The sequence below is a fragment of the Macrosteles quadrilineatus genome, unplaced genomic scaffold (genome assembly GCF_028750875.1).
Source record: "Macrosteles quadrilineatus isolate MER2022 unplaced genomic scaffold, UCM_ALF_1.0 Scaffold_1__1_contigs__length_201487025, whole genome shotgun sequence".
NCBI classification, from domain to species: Eukaryota; Metazoa; Arthropoda; class Insecta; order Hemiptera; family Cicadellidae; genus Macrosteles; species Macrosteles quadrilineatus.
In genome coordinates, this window is record NW_026542594.1 from 144,467,256 (window position 1) to 144,488,765 (window position 21,510).

Here is a 21,510-nt window from a genome sequence, read left to right on the forward strand (position 1 = left end):
TTGGTTTGGTTTTTTTTTTTAACAAAGTTTATTTACAATCTGTTTTACATTAAACAATTAATAATTAAATACGATGACATTTTTATTAATAAAATAAAAATTGGAAAACATGAGTTAGCAGCTAAACTGGTTTGTTTACGTTTTGGTTGGTTGGTTGGCGCTATGGAAGCCAATCGATTTACGATATTCGATAGTAGCTGTTTTCATACTACGACGATCGATACTTAACCGTATGCCTACCATATCGTTGTGAACCCAGCGCTATCCGAAAAAGTCAAAGTTGTACTTTAACCTCAACAACAACATAACATAGCAATATTAATATTTAATCATTTTCATCGATCTTTCTTTCCGTTTTGTTACATTTTTTGCTTATCACGGTTCCTTTATAAACTCTCGTACCTTAATCTAATGAAAGCTATTTAATTATATCTACCAAATAAATTAAAGGAGGAAGAAAATCAAACTAGACTAGGCCTACCTCCAAGTATTTCTATTCTAGGCTATTGGTATTTTGAAGTTTTCTGACAAGAAGTAATTTAGGTTCAAGGTAATGGCCAGGGTGCTTGTTGGCGTTAAACGAGTGATCGATTATGCTGTTAAGGTAAGTTAAAACTTCTTTAATCCACCCTTCTATCATTTATCTCAGGGTTTCTCTGTGTAGCCTATTTGGTCTTCATTTTCTCCAATCACTCAGCCAATTGATGCCTTTCCTTTTTAACATATAGGCCTAAGTTAGGCCATGGATTAAACATACTCCTCAAGTCCTCAAGGAGTATGTTTTATCTATGGTTAGGCCTAGGTCTGTAGTTTGATCTCCCTGGGTAAATAAATGCACTCTCGGCCTAGGTCTATGTAGATAGGGCTAAACTTAGTTAATATCAAAGCCTTCAAAACCTGAAGTTGAGATACTTAGTGAATAATAATTTTGGGACCCTTTGGGGTACAGTTTCTGAACTGGGCTATGCTAATATCGATTGAAACTATCGATTCGATTAGTAAACCTTCAAGCGATTTTTTCACCATCAGCAAGTTTGGTTGGTTAGGTTAGGTTATGATAGTTTAATTTTATAATAGATATATTTAAAAATATCTATTATTAATCAATATTTTCAATTCGATAGTTTCAATCAATGTTAGCATAGCCCAGTTAAGAAACTGTACCCACACTTTGTTTACCCTAGGACTGCCCTGATGGTTTGGATGAACGTCCCTGTCTTTTTTGCAATTCCGCAAGGGTTAATTTTAATAATGTGCAGTGTCTAAATTACTTAACCTAACTCATTTGTAGAAAAAAGGAGATAGCCTATGAAAAAAATAGGCCTAGGCTAAATAAAAATCCCTGAGATATTTTTTTTCTACAGTTGAAAAACTAATAATTTTATTTGCGTTACATTTTTACCAAAAAATTCAAAAGTAGAGTGCTGGTAGGTATTTTCCTACAATTATGAATGATAATTGTACCTACTATGAACTATGAACTAACTAAATCTAAGATACTTAATATGTACCTAAACTTAGACATTTTTATTTCTCTACCTAAGGTGGAAATAAACTGGCACACTTCCATATCTGTTGGCACAAACAACCGAATGAAAGTATCGATCGATATATCGATTATTCGTTATATCGTTTGGTTAGTTAGGTACGGTTAACTTAACCTAACGAACCAAATGACATACTGTATTGAATTAAACAATCTAGTAATCAATATTACTCATTCGGTTGTTTGTGCCAACAGATATGGAAGTAAGTGTACCGTACCTACCCAAATAAACTTAATGTTTTTATTAAAAAAAGTTTACCCAATCAAAAGAATAATTTACCCATGTGAAATAGGAATATGTAGATAAATGTACACTCATTAGGCCTATATGAAACATAGAAAAGATGCGGTAACTTATTGGTAGTGTGCATATTAAGGTGACCTATTAACTTAAGGTGAACCTCAGTGTTGGGAAGTAGCGCGCTACAAGTAGCGACGCTACAGTAGCGCGCTACTTTTTTTGTAGCGTTAGCTGTAGCTACGCTACTTTTAAGATTTTGTAGCTTTAGCTGTAGCTAGCTACATTTTAAAAGTAGTTGTAGTGAAATTTTAGCTACTTTTCTCTCTACATTAACATTGATTGAGATAGGTAGTGATTTTTATCACAGCCTTACGTGAAACAACCTTTTTCAAACTGAGATTTTCAAGAAAATTAGGCCTACTTTCTTGGCTTCATACAGCTGGTCACAGTCGTTTCATTACCTATTACAACGTTGCGTGGACACGGAGGCCATTATCTGAGTGTTACCCACATTTTTGGCTCTCATTTCCTTCATTTGCTACTCTATGATTACTGTCAGATAAAATAAAATCGCTAGATGCAGACGACGTTTAAACGTTAAACGTTACCGGTGACAAGAGAAGCTATTGAATGCTTGCAAGTGATTGACAGGGAAATTAGTAATCAATTTAGTTTCTTTAATGTATCAATTTAGTTTAAACTTGGGTTTTAATGGAAACCAACACTAAACCTTAAAATAATTAGAAAGCTGGTCTATCAACCTTTGCTTCAGCTGTTGATTGTGGTTCATCATCACAAGCCCTTCCTTGGTTAGATTAGGGCCTACAAAGATTTTTCAAAGGTTTACTAAATGAACAAAGAAGAAATTTCCTGATGAGATTTAAGATATGCCTAGAATACATAATAATTGTAACGAAAAAATCTCCATATATAGGCCTAACATAAAACTTGCATTGAAAAAGTAGCATACAGTAGTTTGCTCCTGCTAACAGCTCTTGTCAAGCCTAGTCATTCCTAGGTTATGCTATTGGATTAATACGAATACCAAGTTCAATTAATAGGAATATATCTGTTTAGTCCTTGTAAGAACAAGCAATAGCCAACTTGTTACAAAGCCAAGTACGCCTAAATGTTATTTTTACTTAACAATTTTCAACATGTTTAAATTAAAAGCCGATTTCACGATAAGTTGCTGAAAACTGTTTTCTGCACCAACGTTTATTGAAGCACAATTTGACCTATGCATAATGACAAAGGACGATTTCTTGACATTGAAAAGTGTTATTGATAGAACAAGTAACATATTACTATGGTTAAAAGTTATAGCAATGTCGTTTTTAACATTAAAAATAAAGAAAGGCAATAAACTCCAATTTCAGTAGGCTAGGCTCTAATAACACAAAAAAGTATTTTTAAATATCCGGTAATCGTTTTACAGTTTTATTGTTTTTAATAGTTGATAAAAGACATCTATAAATGAATGTATATTAAAAAAATAAAATGGGCTTTGAAATTTACATAAGATGCTTAAAAATAATGCAATATTTAAAAATAAGTACCTACTAAATATGATGGAACACCCAACTAACTTATTTTGGTTCTGTTGTTGTAATGTTAGGTTTATATAGTTGCAATTAATTTTACATTTACATTTACCAAATGTGCTTGGAATAAAAGTAACGTCTTTGGAAAAGTGGCTAAAATTGTAGCTATAGCTACATTTCATTGTAGCTGTAGTTGTAGCTAGCTACTTTCTCGGAACTGTAGCTGTAGCTAAGCTACTTTTTTGGAAATGTAGCAGTAGTTGTAGCTAGCTACATTTTAAAAGTAGCTTCCCCAACACTGGTGAACCTATAGCCTATATCATTAAAAACTAAGTTAACTTAGATTATTACCTGAAAAACAGTGGTGCAATCATTTTTCTGCGGTGACAAAAATTACTCCCACAACAATCATTTCAATTTTTTGAAATAAGTTAATCCTATTAGGAATGTTGACCTGCTCTTCAATATATTTGTAGCATGTAGGCTACAAAAATCAGTGTTACCATAACTTAATAGCCCAAGTAATTTGGCTTAAGTTATTGATTGATTTCTTGTAATTTTTTAAAAGTAACTTATGTTAGCCTGCTGGCTACATTAACAACTCACTTGACAGGTATATACACATTAAGTACCTACCGTACATAGGCTAGCCTAGGATAAAATATTTTATTAAAATATTAAGATCCTATTCATTTAAACAACTCTTGGTCGGCCATATTTTATTCCTGGACTGGAGACTGTATTATTAGATACGGTACCCCCGCCGTAGCAAACCTGCAGCCTGCGGATTTCCATTTACCTGGCTGGGATTCCACTAAATTGTTCCCTTAAAATTGTCAGATTTTTTTTCTTTTTAAAATATCATTAGTTTTTAATATCCAGGAGCTCATTGACAGGATGCTGAGTTCATTAAGCAACTCAGGTTTGACGGACTCTGAAGTAACATGTGGGGAACGCAAAAAGCCCATCAGTGGCTGACGTGCAACAGGACAAGGTCCGCCCCTACAGAATCAATCAATCAATCAATCAATCAATCCAGGGGGTCCCAACCTGGATGATGCCTATTTATTTATTTTCATTCGAACTGTTACACATTTTTGGGTACTTTGGTATTATCCGGAGGCCACTAATTTTAGAGGGGTTTTTTTTACTAGAGACTGAAAAGGACATATTTTCAATTGACTTAACTTACTGTCCAAATTTGAAATGATTACGATTAGCGGCCTTTCAGTTCTGCCTCCCAGAAGGCAGCGATGTCAGCAAGCTCAAACTCAAATATCTTTATTTTTGACAGTCGTTACAAACTGCATAATAGCGTCAACAAAATCTGTCTTAAAATAAAAACAATATTTCTTATGGATAAAATCTAAACACTAAAAATCATTGATTTCTTAAAAAGTCTTCTACACTGTAACAACAGCGTGACAAAAGAAGACTCTTAACCCCTTTGCCAAATTTGTCCACACTATTTTCCATCTTCAGGGGAGCGGGCGGTGCATTGAACAGTTGAATGCCAAAGTTGTAAAATAAATGATTTTCAAAAAACGCAGTTTTGTGCTTTGGAATGTCCAAATCAGACCGGCTTCTCAAACCATAGAAGATAGGGCGAGACTGATTTTGAAAAAGGTTGATATTTTTCTTAACAAATACGAGACAGTTTAAGATATAGATTGACGGAAAAGTAAGGATTTTATAGTTAGCAAAAAGTGTTTTACAGGAAAATCTACGTCGCTTCTTTTGTTCTGATGGCTTTCTTTTGTAGTTTAAAAACTCTTTTAGAATTTACACACTCATGTCCCCAAACTGCAACTGCATATGAAAGACAAGGAAAAACCAGTCCGTAGTAAGCCACCTCACTAGAACTTAGAGTCAAAGAATGTTGCCAAATTTCTTAATAAGAATATATTAGAACTCAATTTATTACAGACATAATCTAAGTGGGGTGCAAATTTCAACTGGCTGTCCATGTGAACTCCCAGGAACTTAGTTTCTGAACAGGACGGAATGAAATGATTGTTGTCTATGGAAATTGACAGGGGTGCTGTGTTTTCTTTGTTTCTGATATGAAATTCGATCATTTGAGTTTTGGCACTGTTTACAAACAAGTTATTGCAGCTAAACCAATGTAATATTAAGCTGATCTGACCAATTGCTTTCCTTCTGAGGTTGCGCATGCATGCTGCAGACAACGACAATGAGGTGTCATCAGCAAACAAACATACCCTACCCTCAGACTCAGGCACACATCTTGGCAGGTCATTAATAAAAAGGATGAATAAGACCGGACCAAGCACCGAGCCCTGAGGAACCCCTGCAGTGATTGCCAGGGGAGGTGAAAATGCAGACTTTGAACAGTTGTTGTTATCAATGAAAGGAATTTGAACTGCCTGAGTTCTGCCGGTCAGATAAGATTCTATCCAGGAGTGAGCCACACCTCTTATCCCGAGTGAGCAAATTTTGTCTAATAAGAAGCCGTAATCTACCGTATCGAAGGCTTTGCTAAGATCGAAGAAGATTCCAGCTGCAGCCTTTCCTGAATCAAGGGATTGAGTCAAAGATGAGACTAGAAAGTGAATTGCATCAACTGTACATCTATTTTTTGTGAAGCCAAATTGATTCGGGGAAAGAATATTGCGTTTATCAATAAAAGATATCAGTCTAGAAAGAAAAATCTTTTCAAATATCTTCGAAAAGGTTGAAACAAGGGAAATAGGACGATAATTGTTTATATCAACCTTTTTACCTTTTTTGTGAAGGGGGCGAACAATTTCATGTTTTAGTTCATTAGGAAACACCCCTTCTTCAAACGAGGAATTGATGAAATGAGTGAGAGGAGAGCATATAAGATCACTGATTTCCTTTAAAAGTTTTGAGGAAAATCCATCATACCCTGATGATGACTTAGATTTTAATCACATAATTTCATGCATTACTTCTGTCTCAGTTGTGCGGAACAAGTAGAAGGAGTTTTTGTAAGATGGCAGAGAAGGAGTATTGGAATTCTCTAAAAATGTCTTGGTGGTAATTTAAGAAGATGGCCTTTGAACAACTGTTGAGTAAAAATTGTTGAAAATACTTGCAACCTCAGATGGCTCATCAACGACAATGCCATTCTCATCCAAAACAGAAATTCTCAGAGTTTTTTCCTTATTCTTAGGCTTATGGTCATTAACAATGTTCCAGAGAGTTTTTGGTTTGTTGGAAGATTTATTGATCGTATTGAGTGCTGCTTCAGATTTGGCTTTTGAAATTTCTCTTCTATAATGTTGTTTTACCCGTCGGTACTCCTGACGAAGAGGATGGACGCTGTTTAAGTCTTTACTGAGTAAGTAAAGATTATGAAGACGATTTTTTAAAGCAAGAATATCTAAACAGAGATTCACTTTTGAAGCTGACTGAAGATTTATTTTTGTCTTCGTGAGAGGAAAACAAGATTCGAAATAGAACCTCAGAATTTGGAAAAACTCACTAAACTTTTTGTCAAAACTACTTGATAAAAACACCTTATCCCAACTTTCTTCTTTCAAATAAAAACGAAAACAATGAATATTACTAGTTAAAAACTTTCTGGATTCTTTAAAAAGAGGGTCTCTAACAACCAGAGCAGGAATGGCAGTTACCAAGACGCTGCTTTTGAATAGATCATCAGAAATATTTGTAAATATATTATCAATTGCCGATTTCGAGCCCTTAAACTCCCTAGTGTAGGTTGTGATTGTGTAGTGTAACCCATAAGATGACATTATGTTAACAAGATCTTTTTTAGAAGCTTTGTCACTTAACACATCTATGTTGAAGTCACCAACAACTATAGTTTTTAGGCTTTTTAAGAAGATCATCCAGACAATCATTCATGAGGTTTAGGAATTGCTCGCAATGGTAATCAGGAATTCTATAAACAGCTATGACCAGGAGGTCCCCGTCAGATTTCAACTGAAATTTAGCGGCTGACAACTGGCACGCATGTTCATCACAAAACGAGGAAACAACCACATCTTTAAACTTCAAACGATCATTCGCAAAAATACATACTCCACCTTTCCGTCTAGTATTACGACAATAAGATGACACATTTGAATAACCATGTAAAAGAAAGCTACTGAATTGATCCTCAGTAAGATTATGTTCTGCCAGGCAGACGATATCAGGCTCTTCACACTGGGTATGTATCTCTAGAAGTGACCCATTTGTTTTGACCCCACAAATGTTTTGATGGAAAATCCTTAGTGAATTGGCATTTGGCTCATCGTGATGGCTAGTCAGTGTCACCCTGTCGGGGCTCGGCTGTTGGCCAGTCCTAAAAAATGCTTGGGGGGTTCCGTCCTGGAGAAAACTATAGTTTTAGTCCCCGTCAGAGTCCCCTCAACATCTCTATGTCCTCCTCTGCCATGGTTTGAGAATGATTTTCTATGTTTACTTGGGAAAAAATTTAATGGAAGTTTTATTTTGCTGAATTTATTCTCAAGAGCAGAATTATATATTACTCTACTGTTAAATGCACTGAAATTAGCATTACTTTGTTTGTTGTTGACTTTGCGTGTGAGCTTTGACGATGGTTGGTTTTTTTGAGGTTCCGGAACAAGTCCATTCAACTTCACAGAAGGTGTTATAGACTGGGCAATTAAATTAGCTAGTCTGATTTTCCCATGATGGTTAAAGTGTAAGCCGTGTCGAGTGTAAAGACGTCTGGGAAAATCATCAGTGAGGACAAACTTGGCGTTGGGGCAATCCAATAATGAACTAGCAAGTTCGTTATTTAGTAGAATTAAAATCTTGTACATCATATCTATAAGGAACAGACCTTACCACTACATTCGTTTTAACAACATTTTCCAAAAAGGTATTAAGTTTGCCCTGAATTCCTGTACAGTTATCAGGAACATTGTTGGTCCCAGCCATAACGACAACAAAGTCATTTTTACCTAATTGGTTCGTAATGTTGCTACTACCTTCCAGGACATTTTTCATTGTCCCACCAGGTTTCACGATGAATGAATGAATGAATGAATGAAAGAAGTGCTTTATTGAACAAAAGATTTTCCTTACAAACCTAGGCTCCTCGCAGGAAGCCACAATGACTTACACTACAACCGTAATGGTTCATAGAACCGTCTACGTGGTTGGCATACACTTTTTTTTACACTTTTAATTTAAAACTATAAATTAAATTCTGGACTAAAATCAAAAGTAAAAAGTCTGAAATAAAAATGTTTAATTAAAGCGAATGAAACTAAAAAATAAAATATCTGGTTCACAACCCAATATATGTTATAGATCCATATATACACACAAATACATACACATACATATATTAAAACCAATACCCCCACCCTAAAAAATCTTGTCTTAAAGTCAGTGAATTTTACCTTGAATCTAATTCTGGAGTATGACAATTTCAAATAATTTTTATACGTTAAATTCGATTATCAATCCCCACCTAAAATGCCAAGCTTCTTTTAAATACCCACCCAACGCGCGCCAATCCCTCCCATTCATAAAACTCAAAAAATCTTCCCACTCCAATACGTGATTATAAAAATACTTCTTTCTTATATGAGACAAAACCGGGCATCTACCTACAAAATGGAAAATGTTTTCGTCCTCTTGAAAATTACAAAGTGAGCAATGGAAATTTCGTTCTAAAATCCAAGGCTTATAATTCAGATTTATTGCCTCAGCTCTTGCCTTGAAAATCCAACGTTGTAAATTCATACTAATATTATCTGAAAGATAAGACCGATGGCAGAGATTTAAGTCAAGTGATCTATAAATGTGGTGATAACGACATTCCAGCGCGGCTTGATTCCAGGCCTGTTTGGTCGCCGTCCTAACTGACTCAATAACTCTTATCAGCTGTACGCATTGATCCTAAACATTCAATATTAAAGTCTATGTTAATACCATGCATTTGACCTAAATTCCTCCATTCTCTAGCCCAGGCTACGTTTTTAAAAATAACTTGCTTGGCAAAAAAGTTTGTAAGTCTGTTCGCTGGGAGCGACAAAGATTGTATTAAATAACTGACATTTGACATTAAGGTATAAAAATACATATTTTCTATTCCTGTCTCTAAATGCAAAATATAATTTGGCACATTCTTTGGAAGGCAAAATATTTTCTTAATAAATAATTTCAAAATTCCCTCAACCTGTTGACTCTCCTTAAAACCCCAAACCTGGCTTCCGTAACACATTATTGATCTAATCAATGAATTAAAAGCGAAAACCTTGGAGCTCAACGGGACATTTCCATTGTTAAAAAAATCTCTCCACAACGAATTCATGGCAAATTTTGCAGCTACAGATTTTTCTCGCAAATGACTTTCCCACGACAGTTTTGTAGTTAATAATATTCCCAAATACTTATATTGATTTACAACCTCTATTCGTTCCCCTTTATAAAACCACATATCTCTGCCACGTAACCTCCCTCCTTTTCTGAATACCATAATTTTAGATTTATTTAAATTCACTCTTAGGTTCCAAAGATCACAATAACGCTCTAGATTCGCGATCATTTTTTGGAGGACTGTTGCGGTAGGAGCTAACAATACAAGGTCATCTGCATACAACAATACATTTACATTCAAACCTCCAAACTTACAACCCCCCTCCAACTCGTCTGGTATGTCGTTAATAAAAAGTGAGAATAACGAAGGAGATCCAACACATCCCTGTTTCAAACCTATATTAGTATCAAAAAATCCTGTAACTCCGTGTTCACATTTAATTCCAGCTGAAGTACCTGTATACAAATCTTTAATTACACTTAAACATTTAGTCGAAATACCAAAACAAGATAACTTGTAGAATAAAGCAGTCCTGTCAATTGTATCAAATGCTGACTCAAAATCTACAAAAAATGCAAACAGTTTTTCTTTTCGCGCTTCAGTTTGTAGAGACACAATGTTTGTTAGATTAAAAATATTATCCACTGTCGAGTAACCTTTTCGAAACCCTGCTTGATACTCAGTCAGAGTTTACCGTTCATTTACCCAACTATTTATTCTATTAAAAACAATACCTGCGTATATTTTTGCTACACAATCAATAAAAGAAAGTCCTCTATAATTCTGAACATTATTTAAATCGCCCTTTTTATGCAGTGGAAAGATAATAGATTTTTTGAAACTGTTTGGAACACTTTTTGAGCTAAACATTAAGTTATAAACTTTACACAATTTTTGTAAAAAATTATCTGAACTGTTTTTATAAAATTCGTACGGAATACCATCGCTTCCGGGTGCTTTGCATTTTTTCGCTGTTTTCAGAACTGCTTTAATTTCACACACACTTATATCGCTATCTAGATAAGGATCTTCAATGTACGGTTCAGCATAAACTACGCTCGATATACATATTTTTGGATTCAACAAATTCCGGAAATGCCTCTCCCATTCATCAGCTCCAATTGAACCTACTACTACGTTCTTCTTTCTCTTAAACCGGTTAATAGCTTCCCATGTCTGTTTTGTATTTTTATGGTTGCCGAGATTGTTTATTAAATCGTTTTGAGATTGTGCCTTTTTCTGTTTGCAAAGTAATTTAAACTCTTTGTTTTTCTCCAAATACAAACTTCTTGCCCCTACGGAGTTCGTTTTTCTAAAAATATTTAAAAATTTAAATACTTTTTTCCTCATTGAAAAACATTCCCAATCAAACCATGATTGTTTGCCTTGAAATCCAGACTTGTCATAATTTGTTTTACTGCCAAGCTTACTGTGTTTCACATGTGCCGATACCTTAATACAATTGATTAAATTGTTAACATCTTCTTGACAATCGCCCACAATATTTAAATTATTAACCACAGAACTTAACTTATTTTTATAATTTATCTCATCGTTATCAGTCCATTTAAGCCTTGGTAATAATGGAAGCACAGTGCCAGCATTATTTAAATTTACAGTGAAATTCATTTTAAGATGCAATGTTATCGGCATGTGATCAGAACCTATTTGTTTTATTACACTAAAATCCCTTATCACATCCAGACAATCTAATGAGACCAAAGCGTAATCTATAACAGATGTCCCTTTTGCACTAATAAAAGTATACTCCCCTTGACTGTCATTTTTTGTCCTACCATTAATTATAACAAACCCATAATTTTCGCACATTTCTAAAATCAATTTACCTTTACTGTTTACTACAAAATCCTTTGACTTTCTGAACTTTAGAACAGTATCCTTCAATATATCTAACTGATTAGGAATTTGTTGTAAACTAGCTGTTCTTCCATTTAGATCACCCATAATAACAAAACTTTTTTGTGGATTGTCAGTTAGAAATTGGTTAACTCTCTGAAAATCATTTTCCCAACAATTATAATTAAGGTAAAGAGGCAAGATTGACAATTCTTTGCTGTTATGCAGCCTTTTAACATTGACGAGATTGAAATTATCTAGTACTCCAAAACTAAGTTGATCTACGAATTTACTTTTTAAATTAATTCCTAATATTACCCCTCCTATTGCTCTCCCAAAACAATGTACCCTCTGAGCAAATTCAAACTTAATCTTAAAACCTTGGAAAAAGTCAACAAAAAACTCTCTTTCATTTTCTGTAATAAAAGTCTCTATTAAAATAAAAATATCACACCCATTAATTAATTGTTTAAATGAACTACAACTAACCTTTGATTTTAGTCCACATACATTGTATGAAATAACCTTAAGGGAATGTTCATTTTTGAGGTCGGCGTCCTCTTCTCCCTCGGGATTGGCGTAGGTTGCTCACTCTTGAGTGGTGGCGGCGGAGGCTGATGTAGGTGTTGTCCCAAGCTGTCCTAGTGGCGTCTGGGTTGACACCTTGGTCTGCTGCTGTGGTGTCGATAGAGGTGCCCGCTCTTCGTCATTCTGCTTTAGGTTAGAGTTTTTCTGAGGCCCATTCTCACTCAGCTCATTTACAAAACTAGGTTTCACGATAGCATTGACTTCAAAATTGCCATTAAGTTGACTCTGGAGATTTTCACAAACTCCCCGTCCATGGGAATCGCAGATTAATACAACTTTACTGGACTTTTTAGAATTTGAATTCTTTATTGGTGATTCGTGAACCTCGGATATTTTTGGACAAGAAGGCAGCAGCCCACTGTGACACTTGGCCAAATTTGAAATGTCTTTAACTTTCCCTTTTAACAGCGATCTTTCCTTTCTTGCTTGTAGGAGCAGTAGGTGGACTTTTTGTTTCTAAATGTTTGTCACCATGCAAAGACTCATTACAACTTAGTACCTCAAAATAATTTTTATGTACCAAATCACCAGACTTAACAGACTTTTTTTGGACATTTTTTTTACATTTTCTGTTGTGGCACAATGCTCCATCTAACTCCCTTTGTCTTTTTTAGATTTAGACATGGAACAACATGTGATGGATTTAATTCTGGTCAATTGAATCCGTTAAGTAAGTCACAAGGTTATTAATTTCACTTGCTTATGGATTTGCTGACAAAACGTGATTGTAAATGGTTGCAGTAGTTGTAAACAGCATTAATGTACGGTAGGCCTACCGTACTTAAATATATTGGTGAAAGCTATAAAAAAGAATCTTTATCCAAACAGCTGTTCCCGCTGTTCGTTATTTTATAGAAGACGTTTTCTCTGAACATATGATTAGTAATTAATAAACTACGTAAATGGTAAATATTGGGAGAACATTTTACAAAAATTGCACACAATTGGTTTTTTGAATGTCAGTTATTTTATTTCCAAAGTAGTGAGGCCATATTTTAGGGATAAAGATACTCTTGCTAACTCTGTGACTACAGACACAATGACAAACAGACAGGCAGACAAAATTTTAGATAATACTCGTTTCAGCTTTTTTAGGGTATAAAACGTAAAAATAAGCAAAAACATAATGATTCTACACAATGTACCCTACAGACAAACTGTAATTTTATTTATATAGAAGTAAGGTTATTTAATTCAAACATAAGTTAATATAGGCTTAAAAATTACCATTTCAAGTGGAACTTACAGTAAGTAATAATTTTAAGGGTCTTAATTTATTTGTTCCTGTTATTTGTTGCCTATTCCCTAAATAGGAAATTCACTAAGAAGTACTTTTTTGATGTTATCAACCTTTTTCCTTATCTGACCTCCTCAAGGCCAGTATAGGTTGGGTAATCAAGACAGTTCTAAGATATTATAATAACAACTTGGTTTACAAAGTTATTGTATTATTTAATTTTTAACAGTTTGGGTATAAATAACTCCTTCAGAACCCTTTTCCCCTTCCTGTATCATGTAGACAAGTTACAAGTTGGAACAAATTTGGTTCCTTAAAGAATTCGGGTGAATAAGTTAAAAGCTTAAATCTTTATTTTTCTACACATGTCTATTGTACAACAAAATGTTTTTAACATTCAGATTTTGTTGTAAAAAATACATTTATTTTGTTAGTAAATTAGGTATGAACTATATTATTAATTTATAACAACTTTTTTGAGTTGTCCTACTACAAGTTTCTTGATTTTGTAGATGTAAATTTTCTTTCAACAAAAGACTTCAAAATCGTTTTAGGTTTTAATGTATTAATTATTTTCCAATCAATATGGGATCTACTAAGTTGAAAGTCTCATACGGAACAGACTGACTTCCTTGTTGATAGCCTTGTTAACCTTTACAGTACTTAATCTATTACATTACATAGATAAATGTTTCAGTCACACTATCTAACTCTGCTTCAAATAAGATTACTAGCTATACACCATTAAATTGAGACAAAGCAGGAAAATCTAATTTAAAAATCTGGTAATCACCAGTAGTCTTTGACAGTTCAAAATATGGACAGATCCAGGGGGGCTTTGGATTCTGCAGCCCCTCTCCCCATTTGGAGCAGTATATATTTTCAGATTGCTACAAAATGCTTAGCAAATTTCCTTATACTGTAAATGAGGTGGCATGAACCGATTTTGATGAAATTTGGTACAAATGTGTAAACCTACGTTTATTCGAACGAGTTCGCGATCCAGCATGATCGGACCATGGGAACGGGGGTTTACGGGGGGTTTTATGGAGTAAAAATAGGTTTTTCCCATTTTTGACCCAAAAAACATAAAATTTAGCAATTTCTTTCCAAACCATTTTGTAGAGCTTAAAAAAACAAATAATTTAGTATATTGAAGCGTTATTATGCGCCTAATGGTTACGGAGAAAATTCCAAAAAATTGTAAATTTAAAATTCTCATGTTATTCTTATGGAGAATAAGTCAACTGTTGTAGTTTGCTTGTTTATGAACATATTTTGATCAAATTTGGAAAATGTTTTTATTTTTACTAACTATTAACATTTTACAAAAAAAACAAAAACACAGTTGTACCCTCCCTGATGCAGCAAACCTAAGTACTTGTTAAACTAATTCTATTTAAATCGGGAATAAATGTTATATTTTTAAGTACAGTAGACATTTCAGTGTAAATCCAATCAGTCAAATGGAAATTCGCTTAGTCTGCAGGTTTGCTGCGGCGGGGGTATTATTTTACATTTTAGTTTTATCCTAATATTGATTGTATTTTGTTAAATACGATTTATTGCTACTCTACTGACTGTGTTTGTTATTAGCCCATATCTTATTTTACCTCACAATTAACCAATACTAAAGATATTTGTTGTAAGATAAACGCTTACAACATAATAAGACGCTTGAAAACCTTAAAAAGATAAAATTAAAAAATGCAATAGGCTATTTTAGCCTGTGATAAAAGTGCGTCAATCTATAAGTCCATTCTAAGTCAAGAATTAATGGAGATTAGTGTAGGATGAGTGGCCCAACATTTTAGTTTTGAAAGGGACCAAGGCCGACATATTCCTTAGACACAGATGTTAATTAATACCAATACAGCAAAAGGCAACTAAGGGGCCTTAGGGGGTTAATAGGGGAATTCGAACCACATTTTTGCCTGGTAATTAACAAATTAGTCTAATAATCTGGGTAATAAAAATGGATAACATGTGTGATAAATTAAATGTAAAATTTTTAACCTCCTTGATATAAGCATTCTGATGACGGATGGAAAATAAGGTTTTTTATTTGATTTCAAAACTATTTACAAACACTAATAATGATATAATGATGTAGTGATGTAACACTTTCATCAAACTACGACTGAAATACTTAACACACCCTTTTATGGAACATAACCCATAATTTAATATTTTAATTTTTAATTTAATATTTTTTCATAATCTATTTACCACTCATGATTAATCTGTTTGATCATTGTATCGGTGGTCCAAAAAGAACTCTGGGGGGACGTGGAGGGCGTTTGATTATGTTGTATCGGTGGTCTAAAAATAACTCATGAGAGGGGGGCCCAAAAATTAAGTTTGCAGGGGGGCCTGTACAAATTTGTTACGCCACTGTATATAAATATAATATACGTGTGTGTGTTGTGTGTGTGTGTGTCCATGAACACGATAACTCAAGTAATTTTGGACCGATTTTCATGACATTTATCATGAACATGTAGGGTTGTTTGAATTAGTTAGCAATCCAGCAGGATCAGGTCATGGTAGTTGTCATCAAGGCAAAAATGTGGTTCTGATGCCAATATAAACTGAGGTCCCTTAGTTGCCATTGGCTGTAAGGGCTAACAGCTGTGTCTACGGAATTGTAATAAAATGTTTGCCTTAGTAACAAGACTAAAAGATTGCACCACTCATCCTACTCTCATCTCCATTCATACTTGGCTTAAAATACCTACTTTCATATTATTTCAAAGTAAAGTATTAAAATACTGCGAATGGGTTTCAAAGTTAAAGTTTTTTTTTGTTAAGTGTCTACCCTTAATATAAAACTGCCCAATTTTCATGAAAACCATTTTGTAGAACTTTTAAATACAACTCTGTTTAGACAATACCTTTAATTGGTTAACCTTAAATGAACAACCTTGAATATTGGTTGATTTGATTTATTGTTTTTTTTAAATCCTAGAGCCAAAAAATAAAATGTTGCAAAATTAAAGGTTACAGTGAAAATTCCAAAAATAAATTGTAGCCTACATTTAAAATTTTTATGCTATTAACTTAGTACTAAATGATGATAACTCAATTTTTTTTTACAGTTAGGGTTGTTGGAGATTCAGCTGCGTGCTTTAGATTCGTCCGATCTTAATTATCAATAACTCAAATGAAAGGTGGTATTTCACTGAAGGTTCTTAGGCCAAAACATATAGGATAATGTAATTAGAATTCAGTTAGTAGGACATTGATTGCAGATCAGTCCTAAAAATTATTTTTTTATTGTTGATTTGTGATTCAGGAGCATGCTTCAGATTCGTCCGATCTCAATGATAAATAGCTAAATTAAAGCTGGCATTCCACTGAAGGTTCTTAGACCAAAATATACAGGACAATGTAATTAGAACTGGTGAAATACATCTTAAGTTGAAGTAAGAATTCAGAAAAAAATCAAGTTATGTTTTTTGATCAAGTAATACAGTAGATAAATGTAAGATTATGCTTGGTAGCAAATCTCTGTGTGCATACCTTTAATTTAAGATCAAGGTTATGAAAACTGGTTAGATAGAAGAGCCAAACGAATTTGGAAAAGAAAAACAAAATTTGACTCACATAAGAAATGTACAGAGAAGAAGTTGCTTTTGTGCATAGCTTGAAATATACGTCAGATATATGATTGTGGATGCTTGATTGCAAATCTATGCATGCATACCATTAATTTAAGAAAAACATTATGAAAATTTGTCGAGTTGAAGAGCTAAACCGACTCAGAAAAGAAAAACCAATAATTTTTAATACGGTACTTTGTATAGATTCTTATGGGGGAAAACACTTCTTCTTTGTATCAACAAACTTAATTAAACGCTTGTTAATTTAATGTATTTTAAAAGGGAATACATCTGACAAATTCAACAAAGTATTTAAGTCAAAATTGAATCAGACAAATGGAAATTCATTTAGTCAACAGGTTTGCTTTGGCAGGGGGGTATTTATAGTTATTACTGTGTTAAAAATTTGCCTCGGAGAAGATTCCATAGGTACTCTAAGCATACAAAGTAATTTGATATCAGCCCTCCTCCTTTTCAACTGGCTGGATCCGCTCACGGTTCTTAACCTTAAGATTGAAAGTTGAAAATTATGAGTAGGCTAATTCATTAATTTGTATGAGCTAGTGAAAAAATACTTGATCAACAGGAAGTCAGGAAACAATTTTTTTGTATAATTATACTTTTCGCATATAACCACTCTCTTGCTTGATCTCAAGGCATATCTTTCACAGGTCATATCTTTCACATCAATGTTTACCTAATTATATGTGTAATAAATATCATTAATGTGAAAATGATCTATGTGTGTAATTGAATACAGTTGAAGAAGCACCAATGTATAATTTTGTAAGTACAGACTACTGTAATCAAAAACAATTGATAAAAACTAGACATCTGAGATCAGCTTTCTTAACCAAAAAGAATAAAATTGATTTTACTGGTTTAATGAATTCAAGAGAACCTAAAAAACCTGGTAAATAACATGTAAATTGATCAATTTGGTAGATAACTATTTTAATTTCAAACAATGTTTATATTTTTGTTGTAGATCCGAGTAAAGCCAGATAAGAGTGGGGTGGTGACGGATGGGGTGAAGCACTCCATGAACCCCTTTGATGAGATAGCTGTTGAAGAGGCTGTGCGTATGAAGGAGAAGAAAATTGCCTCAGAAGTAATAGCTGTGTCATGTGGTCCAGCACAGGCTCAGGTAGACTATACCAATGAATACAAACCCTTTAAGAAGCAATGCCATTGTTAAAAATTCAGTCTGGGAATATTTGATTGATATTTGAATTTTGGATAGTTCCCGTGGCGACCGCTAGGTAGACTATCGTGAGCACGCGGCCAAGTCAGCTGACTGTGTGAGAGAGAGTAAGACGAAGAATTGGCTTAGAGAGAGGGAGAGAGAGATTGATTAGCGAGGCTGCTGCACGAGCGATCGTTGAGGAGACAGACAGACAGAAATAGAGATACGACTTGTTTCGGCTTCTTTAATGTATAAAATGTAAAAATAATCTAAATATATATAACTCTGAGCAATGTACAGACAAAACTCTAATTTTATTTATATAGATAGATGTGTATTGCAGTATTTTGCATTAAATCAAATTTTTTTGTTACCAAACAGATGTAACTTCTGCATGTGCTTAATAATGTTTTAAAATCAGTGCACTGGATTAAGGGTTTTATAAGGATATTAATTTTTCTAGACAACCTCTGTAATATTTTTCCTTGTTTTGTAAGCATTACAAAAACTAGTAAAAAAAGTTTTTTTTATCAGTAGCCTACTATACCTATAAAAAGGTTCCTATTCTGTAAACTGTGAAGAAAGGTAAAAAGCAAGAATTTATGGTGTAGGTTTTTCAACTTTGCGATGGAAAAAATACAAAGCCAAATCTGAGCAATGAGCTCTTCAAACAATGGATGTGAGAAGACTTACTGTAGTAACTTTGAGCTTTAATTAAAAATGCGTATGAACGTCAAACAAAAAGATATACAGCTCTGGCCATGGGAGTGGGGATACCATTGAGGTATCCATGTTCAGGTAACTGGTCCTGAGTATGGTTAGTGATTGCTTTGTGTAATGTGTAGGAAACACTGAGAACAGCTCTGGCCATGGAGGTGGATCGTGGTATCCATGTGGAGGTGACTGGTTCTGAGTATGGTTAGTGATTGCTTTGTGTAATGTGTAGGAAACACTGAGAACAGCTCTGGCCATGGAGGTGGATCGTGGTATCCATGTGGAGGTGACTGGTTCTGAGTATGGTTAGTGATTGCTTTGTGTAATGTGTAGGAAACACTGAGAACAGCTCTGGCCATGGAGGTGGATCGTGGTATCCATGTGGAGGTGACTGGTTCTGAATATGGTTAGTGATTGTTTTGTGTTATGTGTAGGAAACACTGAGAACAGCTCTGGCCATGGAGGTGGATCGTGGTATCCATGTGGAGGTGACTGGTTCTGAATATGGTTAGTGATTGTTTTGTGTTATGTATAGGAAACACTGAGAACAGCTCTGGCCATGGGGGTGGATCGTGGTATCCATGTGGAGGTGACTGGTTCTGATTATGGTTAGTGATTGTTTTGTGTTATGTGTAGGAAACACTGAGAACAGCTCTGGCCATGGGGGTGGATCGTGGTATCCATGTGGAGGTGACTGGTTCTGAATGTGGTTAGTGATTGTTTTGTGTTATGTGTAGGAAACACTGAGAACAGCTCTGGCCATGGGGGTGGATCGTGGTATCCATGTGGAGGTGACTGGTTCTGAGTATGGTTAGTGATTGTTTTGTGTTATGTGTAGGAAACACTGAGAACAGCTCTGGCCATGGGGGTGGATCGTGGTATCCATGTGGAGGTGACTGGTTCTGAGTATGGTTAGTGATTGTTTTGTGTTATGTGTAGGAAACACTGAGAACAGCTCTGGCCATGGGGGTGGATCGTGGTATCCATGTGGAGGTGACTGGTTCTGAGTATGGTTAGTGATTGTTTTGTGTTATGTGTAGGAAACACTGAGAACAGCTCTGGCCATGGGGGTGGATCATGGTATCCATGTGGAGGTGACTGGTTCTGAGTATGGTTAGTGATTGTTTTGTGTTATGTGTAGGAAACACTGAGAACAGCTCTGGCCATGGGGGTGGATCGTGGTATCCATGTGGAGGTGACTGGTTCTGAGTATGGTTAGTGATTGTTTTGTGTTATGTGTAGGAAACACTGAGAACAGCTCTGGCCATGGGGGTGGATCGTGGTATCCATGTGGAGGTGACTGGTTCTGAATATGGTTAGTGATTGTTTTGTGTTATGTGTAGGAAACACTGAGAACAGCTCTGGCCATGGGGGTGGATCGTGGTATCCATGTGGAGGTGACTGGTTCTGAGTATAGTTAGTGATTGTTTTGTGTTATGTGTAGGAAACACTGAGAACAGCTCTGGCCATGGGGGTGGATCGTGGTATCCATGTGGAGGTGACTGGTTCTGAGTATGGTTAGTGATTGTTTTGTGTTATGTGTAGGAAACACTGAGAACAGCTCTGGCAATGGGGGTGGATCGTGGTATCCATGTGGAGGTGACTGGTCCTGAGTATGAAACACTTCAGCCCATTCACGTGTCCAAGATATTGGCAAAGCTTGCACAGGATGAAAAGGCAGACATTGTCATTGTAGGAAAACAGGTTAGTGTACAACACAGTGTTAAATTAAGTAAACTCCAGGACTTGCATGAAAACTCAATTTAATATTATGCATTATTATTGTGACACCCATGTAGACAATTTGAATTCCCTGAAAAAGGTTTTTGTTTCCAATTATACATCCTAAATCCTTGTTTAAGGTTTTCTTTTTCTTATTTGCAAGGGAACAATCAAACCTTGGTCTTGTTACTGGTTTGATGGAATCATTAATAATTTATATTCCAAAAGTAATTGACCAAAAATCCAGGCCCAAAATGGATCCTGTTCAGGATCTAGTTGCAACCAGTTTTAGAACAATAATTGGCCCTTAGCGGAATTTAATAATCAAAAGAGTATCCTGACTTTCAATGCAGTTACTCAGCAATAGCAAAATCAAGTATGTCTTTGGTCGCCAATGCACACTATATAACTTTAAAACAAAGTTCTTAGGGATGCGCTTGGATTAAGCGCTGAACTGGCAAGATCATGTAGTCCAAAAATTGCAAAAGGGATTTTTGCCTTTCGTAAACTGAAGCCTTCATGTTCAACACAAGTCCTGGTTATGGCCCATTATGGACTCTTTCATCCCCATATTTCCTACGGATTACGATTGTGGGGTGGTTGTGCCAGGCGAGATTTTAAAATGATGTTTAGGCTTCAAAAAAGAGCCATCAGATTAATTGCATATCTGAGGCAGAGAGAGTCGTATGGACAAGCTTTCAGGGAGCTTGGAATTCTGACCCTACCTTCCCTGTATATATTGGAAACGGCTCAATACTGCTGGTTTCAACATGTGCCTATTCAAGGCACTGCTGTGCACAGCCACAGGACTAGTGCAAGTGAAAGTTTTCGCACTGTCCAATACCAAACAGCTGCATTTCAGAAACTTCCTTCTCAAGTAGGTGTCAGGCTCCTTAACTATCCCCCTGAGAGGCTTAAAAGTCTGGATTCAAAACAAAACTGAAGCGTGACTTATAAAAATCAGGTGTTCTATTCAGTTGATGA

The 21,510-nt window shown here is 35.1% G+C and overlaps 1 protein-coding gene across 4 annotated transcripts in view; it reads left to right on the forward strand.

Annotated features, from left to right (window-relative positions):
- Positions 1–265: 265 nt before the first annotated feature.
- Positions 266–21,510, forward strand: part of LOC128986326 (electron transfer flavoprotein subunit beta-like) — a 38,374-nt gene continuing 17,129 nt past the window's right edge. The window contains exons 1-4 of one of the 4 annotated variants that reach the window (XM_054406662.1): positions 266–604; positions 17,893–18,051; positions 19,542–19,595; positions 20,404–20,508. In XM_054406662.1, the coding sequence (XP_054262637.1) occupies positions 554–604; positions 17,893–18,051; positions 19,542–19,595; positions 20,404–20,508 (369 nt within the window). In that variant the 5' untranslated portion in view covers positions 266–553. Of the gene's footprint in view, positions 605–17,892; positions 18,052–19,541; positions 19,596–20,046; positions 20,101–20,349; positions 20,509–21,510 lie in introns of all 4 variants that reach the window. The other 3 variants (XM_054406670.1, XR_008490116.1, XM_054406650.1) reach the window with 3 other exon arrangements.